The 20535-nt window shown below is 38.2% G+C and overlaps 1 protein-coding gene across 2 annotated transcripts; it reads left to right on the top strand.

The window, feature by feature from the left end:
• The first annotated feature begins 4561 nt into the window (after positions 1 to 4561).
• LOC142551663 (PH, RCC1 and FYVE domains-containing protein 1-like) lies at positions 4562 to 10605 on the top strand. 2 transcript variants are annotated; one of them, XM_075661020.1, is made up of 9 exons: positions 4562 to 5360; positions 6154 to 6240; positions 6490 to 6579; positions 6731 to 6817; positions 6912 to 7031; positions 7245 to 9284; positions 9370 to 9516; positions 9681 to 10153; positions 10241 to 10605. In XM_075661020.1, the coding sequence occupies exons 1-9, from the start codon at positions 5328 to 5330 to the stop codon at positions 10401 to 10403; spliced, it is 3240 nt and encodes a 1079-aa protein (XP_075517135.1). In that variant the 5' UTR covers positions 4562 to 5327; the 3' UTR covers positions 10404 to 10605. The 2 variants fall into 2 exon arrangements, with proteins under 2 accessions (XP_075517135.1, XP_075517136.1); XM_075661021.1 differs by lacking the exons at positions 6154 to 6240; positions 6490 to 6579.
• Positions 10606 to 20535: the final 9930 nt, after the last annotated feature.

Genomic DNA, 20535 nt, shown 5'->3' with positions numbered 1-20535 from the left:
AAGAACCTACTTGAATTTTTGATGAAGAAGTAATGAATAATAGTTGTAAAAAAACTTTGGAATCTATGTCAAATTTTAAAGAACAAGGGCTAAATCTCCTGAAGTTCGTGTGAGTTTAAAAGAGAATCCCAATAAAAGTCATTTGAAATGCATGATGGTGTTTCCCTAAAAAAAAAAACACCCTTTAGGATGCATAATTTAATGTGTTAAAATATTTTCAGAAATTAATTAGTTACCGATAACGAATAATGTTTACCACTGCGAAAATTACGGGGATCGAAAACCACAAAGTCAGAGAGGCAAGCAGGAACACAATTCTAAAACATAGACAGCTATATAATTCCTAAATTCACATCAGAGAGGCAAGATAAGTTATCCAAAGAAGATGAGTTGTCCAATTCAACAAATTGGACAAAGTCTATGTTATAGATATTGGTGCCACAAGATGAGATCATCCAAAGAAGCTGTTTTTATTCTAAAAAGTAAAAAGACCTGAGTATATCGCAAGGATTCAAGCTACAACGTCTTCAGTCAAGTTGCAACACATTACAAGTATTAGAGCATCTGCATTCGTTGGATGTTTAAACACCCACCAACTCATCAAAAAGCATGGGGTCCACTGCCACATAATGATTATAACAACATATCTCTTTTAACCACATTCTTTTAACATTCAAACTCATTATTTATGGGTCCCACTTCCACATACTCATTATAACAATATATCTCTTTTACCCACATTCTTTTAAAGATTCAAATTCATCAATTAAATATTTAAAATAAAAAATAAAATATATACAATGGTTTACAAATAAAAATTTAAAAAATTACAAATTTATTTTTTTTAAAAAAAATCTGAAAGTCAAAATTTAAAAACAAAATTTGAATGAATTTTTTTTTAAAAAAAATCGAAATTCAAAATTTGAAAATAAAATAAAAATAATTCAAAACACGTCCGGTGTGTAAGCAAATCAGCGACGGAAACTACGCTGGAAAAACAGGGAAACTTAAATGGCTTCAAATACTACCTTAACAAATAGCAAAACTACTAAGTAATACAATCACAAGCTCACCTAATTCGGACCAAGAAGCACAAGCAGAGGAAGAAGGGTGACGGGTTCGGGGAAGAAAAGGGGTGACGTTGTCCAGAAGCTCACCTAATTCTATTCCAGCCTCTACAATCGTTGTCCAGAACTCAGCTACCTTCTACGGTGGTTGCTACTCCAATCCCGGTGACTGCACCATCATTTCTGGTGAGGGAAGAAGGGTGACGGGTTTGGGGAAGAAGGTTACCGCCGTGGGATTGAGTTGGGAAATAGGGTTCGCTTCTATCTCTTTTCTTTTTTGGCAAAAGTTAGAAGTATGAGTTTTTAACCTTTTTTTTGTTTTGGTAAAAATTAAATTATGGTTCATTTTTTTACTTCACTAAATATAAATTATAAATTGTTTTATTAATTTATTATTTCATCAAAACTAATCTGTCAAAATAAAATATTACAAAAAATTAGAAGTAAAGCCCATATTTTTTAAATTTTGAAGTAAAAACGGTATTTGGGTTGGATAAATATTAGAGGAAGGAAAATAATTGTTTCCCTCCATATAAAAAAATGACATCAATTAAAAATGTCAGGATAACTAATCTAATATGTTTTTTTATTATACATATTATTAATTTTTTGCTAATGTCATTATAAAATATTTGTAACAACATTTAATTAAAAGTGTCTACAAAAAAGTGTCATAATAACTATTATTTGTTGCCGTGAATATTTCTTTATTCAGAGCTGTTTATGACTTTTCTTAACACAATGTCAACTTGTTATGTTCAGTATTTAGGAAAAAAACCATGTTTATATATATTATATATATATATATATATATATATATATATATATAGAGTTTTGATATGATGTACACATATCGTGCACATTTATGTGAGCACCGATGAGGTGTCACTCACATAAAAAATGTGATGAAACATAAAAAAAATTGTACATTCCAATAAATGAATGACATCTCATCGATGCTCACATAAATTTATACGATTAGTTGTGTAACATATAAAAATTATATGTATAGTGACAGTATATATATATATCTGTGAGACGAGTTGATCTGATCCATACAATGAAAAGTAATATTTTGGCATAAAAAATAATACTTTTCATCGGTTTGGTCAGGTCGGTTTGGACATACAATCGAAACATCTACACACATATATAATGAAATTATATTTTATAATCATAAATCTGATCTCATTTTAATTTTTTCATTGATGATTAAATGGTTAATACTATGTTTTCCATTTATAAAATTTTAGCACTATTTAAACCATATGAATGAAATAACCCTCGTATATAGAAGACAAAGGATCAAAAAAATTGATACAAGTACATAATTATTAATAAATCTAAACAATAACTAATAATGTTTTCTAATAAACCTAATATAATTTTAACTAGGGCAAATGCTAAATGTTCCATCCGGCCCCTTTAACAATTATGACAAATATAGGAATTCTGCTTTCAAAATTAATTATTATTGACGATTGAAGTCCTTTGCCGAAAAGTCTAAATCTGTTATTTTAAAATAAAAACTTTTACAGAATATATATATATTATATATATATATTAATAATAATAATAATAAATAATATTTTTTAATCAATAAGATCGAGCTGGATATCAGTTTCGCAAAATTGATCAGTGAAACCGTCACACTTAAAATTGTGTTTCCAGTAATATTAACATTCAGTTTTTGTGTGAAGCTATTGTCGAGGAGTCCTTTCATGGAGTTGCCCGGAAAGTGATATTTATTTATGAAGCAGAATGATGAGCTTGGCCTGAATTTTTCAATTTGTGGTCTAAGTATTTCTAATAATTTTTTTTTTAAATTTTTTTCGTGTGTGTGTTTACACGTGTCACAAATAATATCGAGTAATGTTAAATTTGTTGAAAATGTTCTACAATCATTGCATGTTATGTTGTTCCAATTGATTGGTTTATTATAAGAATATATTACAAACATAATATATATATTATATTAATTAATTCGTTATGTTACGTACGTGATGTGTGTGGCTCGTCGATTGCTAGGATATGTACATAGAGCTAATAAAATCTACTACTACGCTTGTACATCAACATTATAAGTTGATTGATAATCATTAAATTTCATAAATTATGATAGATAATCAATTAATTTTTATGAACTTCACCTGCATGTATGTATGTATTTGAACAATCACGTGAAATTTTTCCAAATATTACAATAATAGTACTTTTTTAGAGTATAATAATTGTTTTTGTTAGAAAACGATCGAAACATATCGTTTGAACTGTTGTATGATTTAAAATTATGAAATATATCATTATTTATGAGTTGACGTCCATATATTGAATACGATGGCTTATATCGAAACTATATATATATATATATATTCAATAAATATATACTCAAATATTTGTTCACCGAATAAAACTTAAAGTCAAATCAATCTACATATACAAATTTTCATAGGATACTTTGACATGAGCGATGCTGGTAAATGGCTTAGAGGTATATGCGTGGCATTTGTTGAATCTACGTGTTCTCCGTCTTGCCAGATATTTGCTGTCATTGTACTCCACGGTAGCTTCGTGCCCCCAAATCGTTTAGATGGACAATATTCACACATATATGATTTTAAAAAAATTAGTGGACCTCGTGTATGTGTGGCTAAATTTGGACCCTTGATTCTATCATGAGAATAGTACCCCTACATGTAGGATGAAATCAACGGTAGTCCACGGAGGCTAACAATAAGCAAAAACATGTTACCTATTTCTGCTTCTATGTTGTTTATATTTATTGCTTCTAACACCTAATTTAACCTCCATATATCATATTTATCAATTTTATTGAAACAAAGACTATGTTATTTTATAATATTAGTGGTTTCTATTTATCAAATATATTTATATATTGGACACATTTATTTAATTTTAAACAGTAACATATATACAAAAAAATTAATTTCTGACATTTTTTTCCAGTCGTTTCAACAATTTAAAACAAATTATTTATCCAAAAACAGACGATAAAAAAAGTAAAGCAAAATTAACATTTTTTTTAAAAAAACTATCCTTAGAAATGGACAATTGATTGATAATAATAGTAATAAAAAAACATTTATTTTTTAACAACGGCATAAGATTAATAATGCTATTGAGAAAAATATGTAGAAAAAATATTATTATGTTTTAATACACAAATATAATAAATAGTGATTTTTATTCAATATTATAAGAGAAAATATAACAAATAATAACCTTGGAAGACTCATCCAATTAGGCCAATCAAACTTATGATTAATCCACAAATAATTGTCTGAAACTGAACCAGTAAAAAAGGTATTCCTAGACTGTTAGGCTTCTAGACTAGGATTGTTTATTTATTTATTTATCTTCAAAAAATGTTTACATATATTATATATTATATATTTATATAATATATATGTACTAATCCAATTATATATATATATATAAAATATGTACTAATCCAATCATCTTCTTCGAAAGTTTGATTCATGAATTTCAACAAATAAGATTATGCTATCATTATTCACATTGAAAACAAGCATGTGATAAATTTCTCATACTTCGTTCAAGATTAATGGAGCAGTGACTGTTTACTATTTCACGAGTAATAATTCAATCAAATCAGAAGAAAAAGAAAAAAAAAAGAGAGAGAGAGATAATCGAAAACCGAGCAATGTGTTGAGTGGAAGCAAAGGTATGACTCCCCTACATCACTTCACTGCTTGATACTTGTGGGGTTCTCAGGCAAGATTTCGGAATTTCTGCCGCTTCTGCTGATCATGTTTCTCTATTATTTGTCTTCGAATATGATTATGTAGTCCGTCATTTTCGCACACACGAACACCGCCTTGTTTTGTTCTCCAGTTTCCCATATTTTTATAGCTATTTTTTGTACCATCGCCGGAGTCTGTTTGGTCCGGAAACTGGTTCTTCAAGCGCTGGAAGCAGCCTTTTTTCGAAATGGGACACTGTCGATCTCGGTCTTTTTCAAGACGGGGGAGTTTTGTTTAAACATTCTTACTTCTGGGAAAAAGGAGAGAGCTTCCAGACTTGTGTTTTCGGGTTGCGTGTTACAGATCTGTGGGGGGTTAAAGGCGTGATTTTGTTGTTGTATGTGGAGGTTTTGGTGACTTGAGAGGGGAGGGAGCGGAGCTGGGTGTTGCTGTGGATGGTGGCAGTGAGCCGCTGTGATAATGAGTGTGAGAGGGTGGCGGCGGCGGTGGGGCGGAGGTGAGCGTTTCACATGGAATGGAAGATCTTGCCGACCGTGACATCGAGCGGGTATTTTATGTTACTTCAAAGTGTGATTTTTGTGGCTAATTTGTTGTCTTTTAGGAAAACAATCCATTGTTTATGTTGCTAAAATTTACATATTTTTTTCATGCCTTTTGCAAGCTCATAGTATGAGATTTTTCAGAGGTTTTAGTTTCTAGACCCCCTGGGTGATGACTACCTAATGCCATTTTTTCCCTTGCATAATTCTCTTCATTATGTTGATTTGATTAATCTATAATGTGCGAGTGTTTTGATTCGGATGGTAATTTGAGCAATCAATTGCCTTGTTAATTTAGTTTTTTATTTTTTTGCTTTGTTACCTTTAATTTACCAACTATTTTGTCAGACTCGTATGTTCAAATTCCATAAAAGAATGCTCCACTTGGCGTACATATTTCCAGCAGTGACCAATTCGAGCATTGAATGTATGAAAGATATTACAAGCATTCCATCTGCTTGAGCTGACAACAAGCGTCAAGCGTAGTAGAAGATAAGAACTAGTTGCCAGGTCATAGGAAATAACCTGTTGCAACTTTCCAATTTCGAGTGCTCTGAGGAACTTGTCTTGTGTACTGAACCGGGAAAAAAAAAATACATTTTGAATTCCATTACGGTTGCTATCGTGGAAAAGTAAATTCTTATCGATGTGAATTTTGTGATGTGTATATATTATGAAAACTGGTGCTGAGCATGATTTATCAATAACTTGAGAATAATGCGAGATTCAGTAATCATAGATTGGATTCTAACTTTGGCTATAAGCTTTAAACTCATAACATGTTTGTTTTACTTTATGCAGGCGTTGATTGCTCTGAAGAAGGGTGCTCAACTTCTGAAGTATGGCCGTAAGGGCAATCCTAAAATTTATCCATTTAGACTTTCTGATGTAAGTCCGTTAGACTTTACATGACAATGTCAGAAACATACTTCTACTATCATTTTTTGTGTACAGTTACTCATTTTCTTTTGTTTCCTTTTCTTTTCCGACTCCTTTTGTTTCTTTATGTTTTTTGGTTTATTCATATTGTTCATTTGTGACAGAAGTTATGTAATTCATCCTCTCAGAACATTTTCAGTCTCCTTGACAACTTTGTTCTTTGCGATGCTAATGGTTGTTTTAGTTTTAATATTGCAGGATGGAACATCTTTAATCTGGATATCTAGTAGTGGTGAAAAACGTTTGAAGTTAGCTTCAGTTTCAAGAATTATTTCTGGACAAAGAACTGTGAGATTTTTGAATCACTATGTTATGTTAATAATATGCTTTTTTCATGAATTGGCTCAAAATATATGTTCCCTTCAGTTTCATCATCTGCAGCGCATCTAATATCCCGAGTTCTGTTCTACTTCTAATGATTCTTTTGAACTTGTGCCAGGCTGTGTTCCAACGAAATTTGCACATCGACAAGGAAAATTTGGCCTTCTCCATCATATATAACGACGGAAAACAGTCCCTTGACCTGGTTAATGGGACCAAAAGTTTCCTTTTAACAATTTTTCTTTGTAGTTTTTGCTTCTTTATTGTTGATCCGTACCTTTTTCTTGTTTTGGTACCAGATCTGCAAGGACAAAGTTGATGCAGAAATCTGGACAGAAAGTCTTGAGACATTGATTTCATCTCAACAAGCTGGGCGTTCAAAAATTGATGGATGGGGTGATGAAGGTCTCTATTTTGATGTGAGTTTTATAATATTAATAATTATTTTTTTAATGTTGTTTTTGTTTCGGCACAACCACTGTTCTAGTAAAATAACATGCTGATGTGTACTTTAAGTTCCCGAACACTACAAATATTCAGAATGCTCTTAATTGTGAGCTCAGACATCTTTCTTCTAGTTCATCTGTCATAGAAAGGTATTTTAATGTTTTGACCTATCATCTATATTACAGGAAAACAGAGACTTGACATTAAATTGTCCGACTACTAGTTCTCTGACAAGCTATCATCCAGATAATTCATTTCGTTCAGATAGGTCATACGTAGCATTTGATGAAACAAATATGCAAGTGAAAGGATCTGGTTCAGATGTTTTGCGGGTTAGCATATCTAGTATCCCCAGCACTTCCAGTCATGGTTCGGCACCTGATGATTGTGATGCTTCAGGTGATGTATATATATGGGGTGAGGTTTTATGTGATAATGTCGTCAAGGTTGGGCCAGAGAAGAATGCTACCGCCATTAGCACAAGGGCCGATGTTCTTCTCCCGAAACCATTGGAATGTTGCATTGTTCTTGATGTTCATCATATAGCTTGTGGGGTCAGGCACGCTGCTCTGGTCACGAGGCAAGGTGAAGTCTTCAGTTGGGGTGAAGAATCTGGAGGACGGCTTGGTCATGGAGTTGGGAAAAATGTATCTCAACCTCGTCTGATTGAATCCTTATCCTTCTGCAATGTTGACTTAGTTGCATGTGGAGAGTTTCACTCGTGTGCTGTTACAATGTCAGGTGAACTTTACACATGGGGTGATGGTACACACAATGCCGGGCTCTTGGGTCTTGGCACATATATCTGTCACTGGATACCGAAAAGAATTTCAGGCCCGCTGGAGGGACTTCGAGTTGCGAAGGTTACTTGTGGTACATGGCATACAGCGTTGATCACATCTACCGGACAGCTGTTTACATTTGGGGATGGAACTTTTGGAGCTCTAGGCCATGGAAATAGAGAAAACATCTTGTATCCAAGGGAGGTCGAGTCTCTGTCAGGGTTAAGGACAATCGCTGTTGCATGTGGAGTTTGGCATACTGCTGCTGTTGTTGAGGTTATCGTAACCCAGTCTAGTGCAAGTGTTGCATCTGGGAAATTGTTCACGTGGGGTGATGGTGATAAGAATCGCCTTGGACATGGCGACAAGGAACCCAGACTGAGCCCCACTTGTGTGTCCGGGCTAATAGACTACAATCTTCACAAGATAGGCTGTGGGCATAGTCTGACTGTCGCATTGACCACAACTGGTCTTGTTTTCACAATGGGAAGTACAGTCTACGGCCAGCTCGGAAATCCTCAATCTGACGGAAAAATTCCTTGCTTGGTAGAAGACAATATTAATGGTGAATATGTTGAAGAAATCTCTTGTGGCGCTTATCATGTGGCTGTATTGACATCTAAAAATGAGGTCTTCACGTGGGGTAAAGGAGCTAATGGGAGGTTGGGCCATGGCGATGTGGAAGACAGAAAGACACCAACTGTACTCGAAGCTCTAAAAGATCGGCATGTTAAATTTATTGCCTGTGGTGCGAATTACAGTGCTGCTATATGTCTTCACAAGTGGGTTTCAGGTGCCGAGCAGTCCCAATGTTCGGCTTGTAGGCAGGCTTTTGGGTTTACAAGAAAAAGGCATAATTGCTACAATTGTGGATTAGTACACTGCCATTCTTGCAGTTCAAGAAAAGCTATACGAGCTGTATTGGCGCCTAATCCAAGCAAACCTCACCGTGTATGTGATTCTTGTTTTACAAAACTAAGTAAGTTGGAAGAATCGGGACCGAACAGCTTGAAAAATGGCATTTCCCGAGTTTCTGGTGAGAACAAGGACCGGTTGGACAAGGCTGATCTGTGGTTGACAAAGTCTTCGATGCCATCGTTGAACTTTGATTTGATTAAACAGTTGGATACAAAAGCAGCCAAACAAGGGAAGAAATCTGACACATTCTCTTTAGGTGGCTCTTCTCAAGTATCTTTATCGCAGTTGAGAGATGCTGTCATGTCCACGAACTTTGCTGTGCATCGATCAGTTCAAAAATCAATTCTTTCACCTTCCAATGTTAGTTCTAGGTCTGTGTCCCCTTTCTCGAGAAAGGCAAGCCCCCCACGATCTGCAACACCAGTTCCTACAACATCAGGTCTTTCTTTTTCGAAAAGTATCACCGAGAGCTTAAAGAAGACCAATGAACTTCTGAATCAAGAAGTGCATAGATTGCGGGCGCAGGTACATTTCTTGGCTTTACATTTTTAAAAAAATGCTCTTATTTTGTTTTTGTTTTGATCATTTCTTGATCTTGAGCTTTGACTAGGTGGAGAACCTTAGAAACCGATGTGAAAAGCAAGAATTGGAGATTCAGAATTCAGCTAGGAAGGCTCAGGAAGCGATGATATTAGCTGCCGAGGAGTCTGCCAAATGCAAAGCTGCAAAAGAAGTTATCAAGTCACTTGCTGCTCAGGTCAGGTTTAATTTCGCATATTAATGTGTGCATTTGATGTCCATTGGCTCAAGAAAGTGTTCGATCTGGTTATTTCTGTATTCATCTCACCCTCAAAATCGTTATTGTTTGTTTTATAATCGGAAAGAGACGTGATTGTGGACTCGTGATGTTTCGTTTTCCAGCTAAAAGATATGGCAGAGAGATTGCCACCTGGCACATACGACCCCGAAAGTCTCAAGCTGGTTTACCTACCGAATGGTCTACTCTATCGGGGTGCAAATGGGGAGAGAATTTCTCGATCGGGTTCAATCAACGGTTCTCACTCAGTCTCTTACCCCGGGAATGAATCGAATTTACCAAACAGCATTCTGGGATATCCGGAATTTTCGGGGAACGCCATTGAAACGAATGAAAATCATTGCTCGGCCACTCCTGGACTAGGACTCGCCACCTCCAAGGAGACAACTGACCGCTCAGAAGAATCCGGGCATTACAAGTATGGTGAAAATGGCTTGAAATCTACGAACTCAGAGACTCCTGGTAATGTTAGTCATCAAGTTGAAGCTGAATGGATCGAACAATATGAACCTGGTGTTTATACGACACTTGTAACCCTTCGAGATGGAACTAGAGATCTCAAACGTGTGCGATTCAGGTGCGTGGAGTCGTCCTTTCTTGTTTTTAAGGAACCATGTTGATGAACTTGTCTTAAAATAATTTCCTTTCAACTTTTGCTCGTCAGCCGGAGGAGATTTGGGGAACACCAAGCGGAACTGTGGTGGTCGGAGAACCGGGAAAAAGTTTACGAGCGATATAACATTCGCGTGTCATCTGATAAGTCATCGGTTTCCGGCCAGGCTGGCCAAAGAAAAGAAGGTTCTTATTCACCTTCTTCCCAGTTTTAGTGAAAGCATGTGTAGTTGTATACTGAGAAAGTTGTCCACTTTAACTTAGCGTAATTCCCAGTTTTATTTTAGTTTTTGGGGTTTTTATTTTACATCGTCTTTATTTTTAATTAGCTTTTTTTATTCTATTTTATACTGTTTTCAAACGATGTTGTATAGTGTTTACATGTCAATTGGTCATATTGTTTAATCAAATAAGTTTCAAGCCAAGAACCATATAAATTTGATCTTTCCAAATATTTCAATATCACAAAAACTCCTGTAAGCATCAATTTTGTTAAGCAAAGTTTCGATTCGACTCAATTCATGAATTTTTTTTATTTTTTTGTCAAAAATATTATTTTTTATGGCAAATGTTGATCAAATTGATCTGTCTCACAAATATATACCTAATAATACATATATTTTTAATTAAAATTAAATCTCTTCGATAACTCGCTTTTATATATTGATGAAGATATTTTTGTTAGAGTAGGTATCCGGCAAGTCTACGTATTGTATATTCAAGGACTTTATCTATGCACCTTGCATGGGTATACAGATAAAGTATAATATCATAATCAAATTTTAGTTGATTATCTGCGTCGCAACTTAATATCATTGAACTCATTAGGAAGTGTACGATATATTCTAAACATGTTCTTAGTCGAATCAGCCGCCTAAAACAAGGATAAAGGTCACTCGAGCTTGAGACTAGCATCTGTGATGTAAACATCATGTTTCATTAGCAAGGACATGAAGATGTCCATTCACACAGATTGGTGATCATATGATGATGCACTTAACAACCCTCTCTCGGACTATCCAAGTGGTTTCCACTTATCGAATAGAATAGTCCGCAGTTATGGTTGTAAACTATTAGTCGTTTTACCCGGACAACGTAAGGGCTATATGTACTAGCATGTAATTTAATCCGTTTACCGATTCCATCGAAGGTCATCAGGTGACGAGGTTGGGTGTAGTTTCGAAATACGTAGAATCAAATGCATTGTAGTAGGGGATTCGCCGTTTGCCAACGGGTAAAGATATCATATGTGGTCTGATGAGTTAATAGTGCAAGAAATCTCTAATCGGAGTAAGACATGTGCAGTTTGAAAATGTGTTTCCTCAGTTGTGCATACCATGATGCTATTACTCAAAGATAAATCACATCCTTATCGAATTTATATGCTACTCTTGATATACCAATGGTTGCAGATTCGATCGAGATATATGTGTTAAAGGGACCATACTGTATTCTAACCATGACTAAAGGTACTTGTAGACACTATCGGTGATACCTAGGTAATCATGGAGCGATGCTACTAGACGCTCTTACCATGATCCGATGAGTGTAATCAGAAATGAGTTCTGACATTTTTGATCAAGGAGTTGATGAAAAGAATTAGGTTAACTAGGGTAAACCCGAATAAGAATAAATGTTATTTTGAATCACATAGAGATCTGAATCCACGGCTAGCTGTATCCTTGAACCATTAAGGGTCAAACAAGTATCGGATTATGTGTTCCCGTTGAGATAGTCAAATTTCAAGTAGTTGAAATTTGGCGAGTATAGTTTAATAGAGATCAAACTGGATGCTTATTAAGGAGTTTATGAGCTGATTCCATAGGATGAAATAAATAAAAGTTAACATGATTGCTAAATAAGGAAGGAGAATGAAACTGTCTGTTTTGTGAAGGAATTCACTAAAACTGACAGCTGTCCAATATGATAAGTGCAAATTTTGATTTTCAAAATTTTTTATTTTCGTTATATGATTAAGACTTGTATCCTTGATACATCGACGTTCTCGAATCGTCGATCATGGTTATAATGAATTCGAAATCATTTATTTAGTGAATTTGGAATTTACTAATTAAATGTTGGTGATAATAGTGATGACTATTAACATGTACCAATTTCCATAAATGTTTTAGAAGAGTTTAGAATTAAATTAACTAAAGAGTTAATTTATAAATTAAATAATGATTATTTAATTTAATGTACATATACATGTATATATTTTATATGGTGGTATAAAATATGTGTATATGATTTTATTATATCATGTATTATTAAATGTTAATAAATACATTATATATATATTAATTATACGGGAGTTTTAGTATAATAATATATGTAGAGTCCTTGTGAGAGAGAGACTAATAATGAACTTTTGCACACAAAAGAAAATCAAACCCTTTTCTTCCTCCAACCAAACTCACGGCCATTACCCTTTTTTGAACAAGAAAGGATTCGGCAACTTGGTGTTCCATCCATGCCTCACCACCATCGTTGCTCTGTCTCTGTCTTTTGGAAATTCGGAGATTACAATCTCAACGCAAAAATTGTTTGGAATTCCTAATCCAAACAAGGAATTCATTATCTGATCGTGGATCCAATTAGACGATCAAAGGAGAAGAGTCGTTCGTATAGATTTATAAGAAGTAATATATCCACCCAAACATTCGAATAGTTTGGAGTCCAGTGTTAAAAACACAAATGTATAATTCGAAATGTCATATGAATGTTTTTGAACACACGACGTCCAAGAACAAAAATTTTAAACTTTCGCTGTGTCTTGGGTGTGAGAACACGATGTCCCAACAATTTTTATAATTATAATAATACTCTTTAACTATTCAATTTTATATCATATTTTTTTCCTATCTTTGCTTCTCGTCTATGTAAATTTAAAATATTGATAATATTCATGTCAAAATTTGAATTTTTAAGGCTTGTGAAGCATTTGAATAGTTCACCTAGTCCACATTGACACTAGGTTGAGTTTTAATCGGAAAATTAACTTAATTTTATTTCAAATTCATTATATTTATTTTATTTAAAATTAAAATAAAAGATTGGAAATTCTTTGTTTTATTAAGTATATATATTTTTTACTTCAATTGCAAATCAATTATCCTATAAAAAAAATTTAAAACCTAAAAAAATTGACAACAAAAATCACAACTCTCGGTCGTAATTTAGTGTCCAAAATTTTGTTTCGTCGATGATCCCGTCGAAATATACATTTTTTTATTGTTACTACGTGTCTTACATATAATTTCTTAATCAAATCTAACTTCATTGGAAAACTTGGATATTATGACCCAAAAATCAACTTACATATCATATTTTAATCGTAACATGAATCGAGCTTTCTTAGCTTTGTTGGAATATAAATCAAGAATAAAAAAAAGTACTCCAAAAATTAGGACTTTTTAATTAATATTAATTTTCAGGCATACACGTTACATGCTTGTAAAAAGTTTTTTGTTTTTCTTACTTTAAATTATAAAAATTGATCAAGGAAATTTTGTCAATTTTGAAATTGGCCATAAAAAAGAAGTAAAATAAAAAACAAAAAACAAATTCTATACCATCCAACCAAAGTGGACGTCGACCCCTTTCCTTTAATATATAATAGAGATAATACAACAAGTAGTTTTTTTTAAAAAAAATATGCTAAGATTATAATTTTTAGTTGATACTTCTAATTACATGGTAGAGTAAGTCTCATGTGAGTCGGTCTTACAGATCTATATCCATGAAACGAATCGACATGGTTCATACCTAAAGTGAAAAGAAATATTTTTCATATATTAGATCATATAAAAAATGTCTCACAAAATTGATTTGTTATACGATCTCATAAGCGTTTTGGTGAAGATTAAATCAACTTATCATCTGTGATCTTAAAAAAAATTAATCAATTTTGATTACTTTTTTGAAGTCTTAAACTAATCATTGAATTTAATTATTATCGGCGATTGCATGGTACAATATATAAATGTTTTTGAGTTTTTTTAATATAAAATCACTATGTACAATTTTCTAATTGGACTCACTCTTCAAGAGATTTATTTTTGAGCCCTGGGGTCGAAAAGGGCGGGGTGATTGACAATGCCATGAGGTTGCATAGTTAATGAGCGGTTCCTGACAGGCTTTTAAACGAAGGGAACATGAATGAATCGATCTTACACCGAAAAGAGAAGGATTCAAAAACTGTTCAGCTATGAGACTGTACAGTTGAGGAGAGTTTAAAAGATTTGACAGATACAGCTCATATCTAGAAGGTGCATCTTCTTTTCGGTAGCTCATCGCATAAGAACTTCAAAGTTAAGTGTGCTTCACTTGGATTAATTTTGGGATTGGTGACCTCTTGGGAAGTTTCTTAAGCACGCTGGAAAGACCTGTTTTGGTACAGTGAGAACAGTCGTCAAATTTGGGGCGTTACAATTGGTATTAGAGCCGACCTCTCATAGTACGGTGTGGTTCAGGGACGAATCAAGCAGAAGCTGGGGGGCATGTGAGGCCCGGGGCTGAAGAGGGCGATGGATGATTGTCGGTGCCATGAAGTTGCACGGATAATTATCGGCTCCTGACAAGCTTTTAGGCGAAGGGAACATAAATGAATCAATCTTACACCGGAAAGAGAGGGATTAAAAAAAATTGTTTAGGTATGAGACTGTGCAGTTGATGAGAGCTTAAAATATTTGATATGTACTACTCATATCAAGAAGGTGCATCTTTTGTCGGTAGCCCATTGCATAAGAACTCCAAAATTAAACGTGCTTGACTTGGAGTAATTCTGGGATGAGTGACCTTCCTGAGAAGTTTCTTAGGGTGCTTGTGAGTGAAGACATAAGCATGCTGGAAATACCTGTCTTGGTACATTGAGAATAGTCGTAGAATTTGGGGCGTTACATTTTTTTCTGCACTTCCTCACCATCACAATTTATTTCTTTTATCGCTATATCAATGACAATTTGATTATTCTATCTTTACTTTACTTTAAAAATCTTTTATATGCCCATTTCATGCGTTGAACAACTAATTGTTTTCCCTCAACTGGAGCAACAACGATCAAACATCGGACAACACACGTTTTTGGAGTTGTTGCACCAACAACTACAACATCAGAAACACACGCCGACAAAGAGAGTCTAAGCTCACGTTTACAATTCCTTCTGAAAAATTTTAGTTTGGGTTGTTGGTATATAATAATTGTCTCCACTAGATAGAACAATCGTATCATAATCCTCGAGCTGCTATTCGATTTAATAGATTTGAGTTGTATGGTTATCATTAACTATAGTTTATGGTAAAACAACAAGTACTCGGTCCTACAAATGATATAAGAGTCAATATTACATGTTAAATTTTTAATGTAATGAGTGCAATTATTGAGAAAGATATTATTAGAGTACAATAAATGTATATGTCGGTGATACCCCCATAAGGATCCGGGTCGTCTTTAACCCGGTTTATTAAATGGGAAGCCCAGATCATAGCCAGCTTCTCGGGCATTCCATTTCTTCCCGGGCCATCATCATAGCCCGGGCTCTCATGCAAGCTCCCGGGAACTTTCTACTCGGGCTACCTCGAGAAGCGCACCATACTCGAGTGTATCGGTATGGGCATTCTTATCTGTCAGAACTACAGGGGTTTGGCGTGTCAGAGAAGCTATCAGAGGTAGAGTGGCTTGACAGAAAGTCAACATCAAAGGCTATGAGTGGTAGGTGTACACGAAAGTCGAAGTAATCATGATATTTCCTCCTATAAATAGCAGGTATGTTTCTCATTTAAAAGGGGGGAAAATCCTGAGCATTGGCACTCACATATATTCGCACATATATCGCCATTTTCTCTCATCTTCAACCTGCTGACTTAAGCATCGGAGTGGCCACGCCGGACACCTCTCCGACGCCCATTCACGAGTTCCTTTTATTGTGTGCAGGTCACGATCGAAGTCATCTACTTTGCTCATTTTCCTAAACAACACTATAAATTATTGATTTGGTCCGTTGGAGCCCCGTACCCGGCTCACCCATTTTAACGGGATCACATCATTGGCGCCGTCTGTGGGAACTTGAGCTCAAGACGTAGATATGGTTTCCATTCAAAAGTAAGTCCGACCAACTCGACACACAGATCTTATATGTGGATTTCATATGGGCTCAAAGCTCAGCAGCTATCCCTGATTGGCATGAAGATCGTTTACTATGCACTCAGTAGCATACAGCTATATTAGTCACCTAATTTAGCTCAACCAAGAGAAGTTTCACTCTACCGGAAATGAATTCGGAGTCAATATTTCCAGGTTAGTGATTTGATTTTTAATAAAACTAGTATAGCAGGATGAGCAAAAAGGTTGAAAGTCCGGGAGACACGAGGCCCCGGCACATTATCTAAGCCCAGGGCACTACACCCTGGCTCGGGGCTCCGCACCTCGACCACTCCCAAGTCCCGGGACATGCTCCCCGGCCCAAGGCTCCGCACCTTGGTTATTCATAAGGCCAGGGCACTACACCTTGGCTCGGGGCTCCGCACCTCGACCACTCCCAAGTCCCGGGACATGCTCCCCGGCCCAAGGCTCCGCACCTTGGTTATTCATAAGCCCAGGGCACTACACCCTGGCTCGGGGCTCCGCACCTCGACCACTCCGAAGTCCCGGGACATGCTCCCCGGCCCAAGGCTCCGCACCTTGGTTATTCAAAAGCCCAGGGCACTACACCCTGGCTCGGGGCTCCGCACCTCGACCACTCCCAAGTCCCGGGACATGCTCCCCGGCCCAAGGCTCCGCACCTTGGTTATTCATAATCCCATGGCACTACACCCTGGCTCGGGGCTCCGCACCTCGACCACTCCCAAGTCCCGGGACATGCTCCCCGGCCCAAGGCTCCGCACCTTGGTTATTCAAAAGCCCAGGGCATTACACCCTGGCTCGGGGCTCCGCACCTCGACCACTCCCAAGTCCCGGGACATGCTCCCTGGCCCAAGGCTCCGCACCTTGGTTATTCATAAGCCCAGGGCACTACACCCTGGCTCGGGGCTCCGCACCTCGACCACTCCCAAGTCCCGGGACATGCTACCCGACCCAAGGCTCCGCACCTTGGTTATTCAAAAGCCCAGGGCACTACACCATGGCTCGGGGCTCCGCACCTCGACCACTCCCAAGTCCCGGGACATGCTCCCCGGCCCAAGGCTCCGCACCTTGGTTATTCAAAAGCCCAGGGCACTACACCCTGGCTCGGGGCTCCGCACCTCGACCACTCCCAAGTCCCGGGACATGCTCCCCGGCCCAAGGCTCCGCACCTTGGTTATTCATAAGCCCAGGGCATTACACCCTGGCTCGGGGCTCCGCATCTCGACCATTCTCAAGTCCCGGGACATGCTCCCCGGCCCAAGGCTCCGCACCTTGGTTATTCAAAAGCCCAGGGCACTACACCCTGGCTCGGAGCACCACACCTCGACCAATCTAAATCCCGGTATTTGCTTTCTTGCCCGATTTTCCCATTTTGGTTATATGCACCAATATCCGGGTTTAAGTTTGCTTACATCTAGGTCACTTACTGATTATGAGGCATTTTATTCATTATAAGGATCAAGATCCCGGGTACTCATTTGAAGTTATCGGTTAAATCACAACACTTAGAAAATTTCCTAATTATTTTGTACATAAGAAATTATATTACTCGGGTCTTTGAAGATTTATCAGGATATGACTGCAAAAATGATAAAGGGAAAATGAAGATTTCATTAAAAAAAAAGAAGGCCCGAAGGCCGAGGAATTACAAAAAAGAGCAGGCAAAAGAAGAGAAATGCAAGTACAAATCCTATTCTATGTCCGGGTGCGCGGACCCTGACTCATCTTCTTCGTCCTCGGAGTCTTCTTTCTCCTCCTCCCCGGCCTTTGGAAGTGATGCAATGGCTAGCCTAAAGTCTGGGAAGTTAGACTTATCCTTAGGCAAGATCCCGGCCTCTTCAAATTGTTTGCGACATTTGTTGAAACCAGTCTTGAAAAGAGGATAAGCACGATCCTCAACTGCTGCCTTGAATTCTGGGGAGGTGAGGAAGGAGGTCTGAAGTTGCTCCCTCTTTCGCTCAGCCTCAGCCAGAGCCTCCTCCGCGGCATCCGCCCGGGACGTCTGCTCAGTCATACCCTCTGCCAGGGATTTATTCTTGCCTTCAAGAAACGAGACGTGTTCTTGAAGGGATCTCTCCTGGACAAGACTTTCTTGTAAATCATCCCGGGCTACATCCAGGGAGGCGTGAAGGGCAGCCTTTTCTTCTTCATGGAGCCCTTTCAGCCGGGCAATCTCTCCCTGGAGGTGATCGTGGATCTCTCTGGAAGCCCGGACTTGGGGAGCCTGCCGAGTAGCTATGGCAGCTACCTCCTCGAAGGCTGATATCAGCATTTGCATGCCCTGTTTTGTAAGAAAGAGGTTAGAAACAAACAAGAGAAAAAAGAAGAAAGAAGGGTAAGGAAACTTACTGATAGAAGCCTGTTTGAGCCCTCGAGGAACCGAGGACCCGGGGAGGAGCTCTTCAGAAAAGCCTCCTCGGCAGGGATCAACATCTGCCTAATAAGATTCACCCCGAGTGCCGTAGCCCCTGCTGTGAAGATGCTGGCCCGGGTAGGCTGCTCGGATAGGGAGGGCTCTTGGATTGGCTCCTGAAGGGACTGTTGGAGGGAAGGGGTGTTGGATTAGCTTGCCCGAGAAGAACCTTGGTCTCCTGCCTGATCATCTTCAACCAGAATCAACTCTGGGCTTGTGGTAGCCTGTCGTTTCCTCTGCCGAAGGGGGATATGATCTTCTTCATCCTCCGGGGAGCAAGGAACCTCCCGTTCTGGCTCAGTATTTGCCCGGGCTAATTCCTTCTCCCGGGCCGCCGCCTCCTCTGGTGCTTGTTCCCTCTTTTCAGCAGCAGCCTTCCGTGCTGCCAGTTTCTTCTCCTTGGCTAGCCGCTCAGCCTCCCACTTTTTTGCGAAAGCTTCTTGCATCTTGTCTGCATTTATGAAAAACAAAGGGTATCACCTAAGAAACATAAATAAAGAATAGGAAAGACAAGACAAGGAAAAGAGAGTTACCGGGCTGAGAGCCCGAGCCAGCCGCCTCATCAATCGCCCGATCTATGGGGTCTTCAGCCCGGGCACTCAACCCGTAGGCAACAAGATTCTCCTGGGAAATAAGGATAGAGGAGGAGTATCTTTTGCCCTCTACCAAGTCTTGGCTCCGGGTATAAAAATCCTCAAATTTGTAGGCCCGGGGAAGGGTGGGTTGTTGAGGAAGGGAAGTAAGAAACTCTGTTAAACGGGAGAGAGGACCCGGGAGTCGAATATAAAAGAATCTTCCTTTCCACCCCTTCTGGGAAGAAGGAATGTCATCAAGGAACCGGGCATTTAGCCGGGCAGTGAGGGAGAAGGAATTATCTCCCAATCTACAAACGAAAAAATAGTGGAGAATAAGGGGAGTGATAAGGAGATTATTCATTTTGAAAAGAATATAGGCCGAGGCCATAATGCGGAAGGAATTCGGATGAAATTGGTTAATGGGCACGCCAAAGAATTCAGCAACCTCGATATAAAACGGAGGGAGGGGAACACGAAGACCACTTCTGACTTGGTCCCGAAAGAAAGTGGTGTACCCGGGAGGAGGGTTATTGGCTCTATCGGAAGGACCGGGAATCAGAATGGAAAAAGCAGAAGGGATAGACCCCAGAACCCGGAGCTCCTCGTCCGCCCCTGAGCGCAAAGTGCTGCTCATTGAGGAGAACCAAGGAACTCCCGGGGCCTCAATAGAAGGATGGTTAGAAGCACGGGCTTTGCCCTTACCCTTGTCCTTCTTCAGGACCCGTGAAGTGCCCGAAGAAGAAGGTTTAGTTTGGTGGGCTGCAGGCTTTTTAGAAGTTTGAGCAAAACGATGGCGAGGAGGAGAAGGGGGGAAATCGGAGCGCATCGCGATGGACTCATACCCAGATGAGCCTCGCGCATTGGCTCCTGAGGTGGAAGAAGTAGAATTAGACATGGATTATAGAAAAGTAACTTACGAGTTTTTGAAGGGACTAGTTGCAGTGGTACCAGGTCGCCGGAGATAGAGGAGTTTACACGCCGGAAAGCTGAGAGGAAAATTTGCAAGAGCTTCGCCGCAAATTTGAATTTGAAATTAATTTTTGAAAATGAGGAGGGCTAATATATATGGGCGAGGGGAGATCTCTGTCGCTAATCTAGATACACGTGGACGATCAAGATGTCCCTCGTAAATTGTACCGGGCATATGAAAGGACGTGCACGAATGTCAATATGTCAGACTTATCGGATCCTCGGAATATGAAACAATTTTCGGCGGCATAAATGCTAAAGCATGG

This window comes from Primulina tabacum, chromosome 7 (genome assembly GCF_025594145.1).
Source record: "Primulina tabacum isolate GXHZ01 chromosome 7, ASM2559414v2, whole genome shotgun sequence".
NCBI lineage: Eukaryota > Viridiplantae > Streptophyta > Magnoliopsida > Lamiales > Gesneriaceae > Primulina > Primulina tabacum.
This window is presented reverse-complemented; position numbering and strand designations above follow the sequence as displayed.

Excerpts from the sequence above, each read along its gene's own strand:
- LOC142551663 (XM_075661020.1), top strand. The coding sequence starts at position 5,328 with ATGGAAGATCTTGCCGACCGTGACATCGAGCGG. Across the intron at positions 5,361-6,153 it reads CCGACCGTGACATCGAGCGG|GCGTTGATTGCTCTGAAGAA; the intron begins GTATTTTATGTT and ends TACTTTATGCAG. Across the intron at positions 9,285-9,369 it reads TGCATAGATTGCGGGCGCAG|GTGGAGAACCTTAGAAACCG; the intron begins GTACATTTCTTG and ends AGCTTTGACTAG.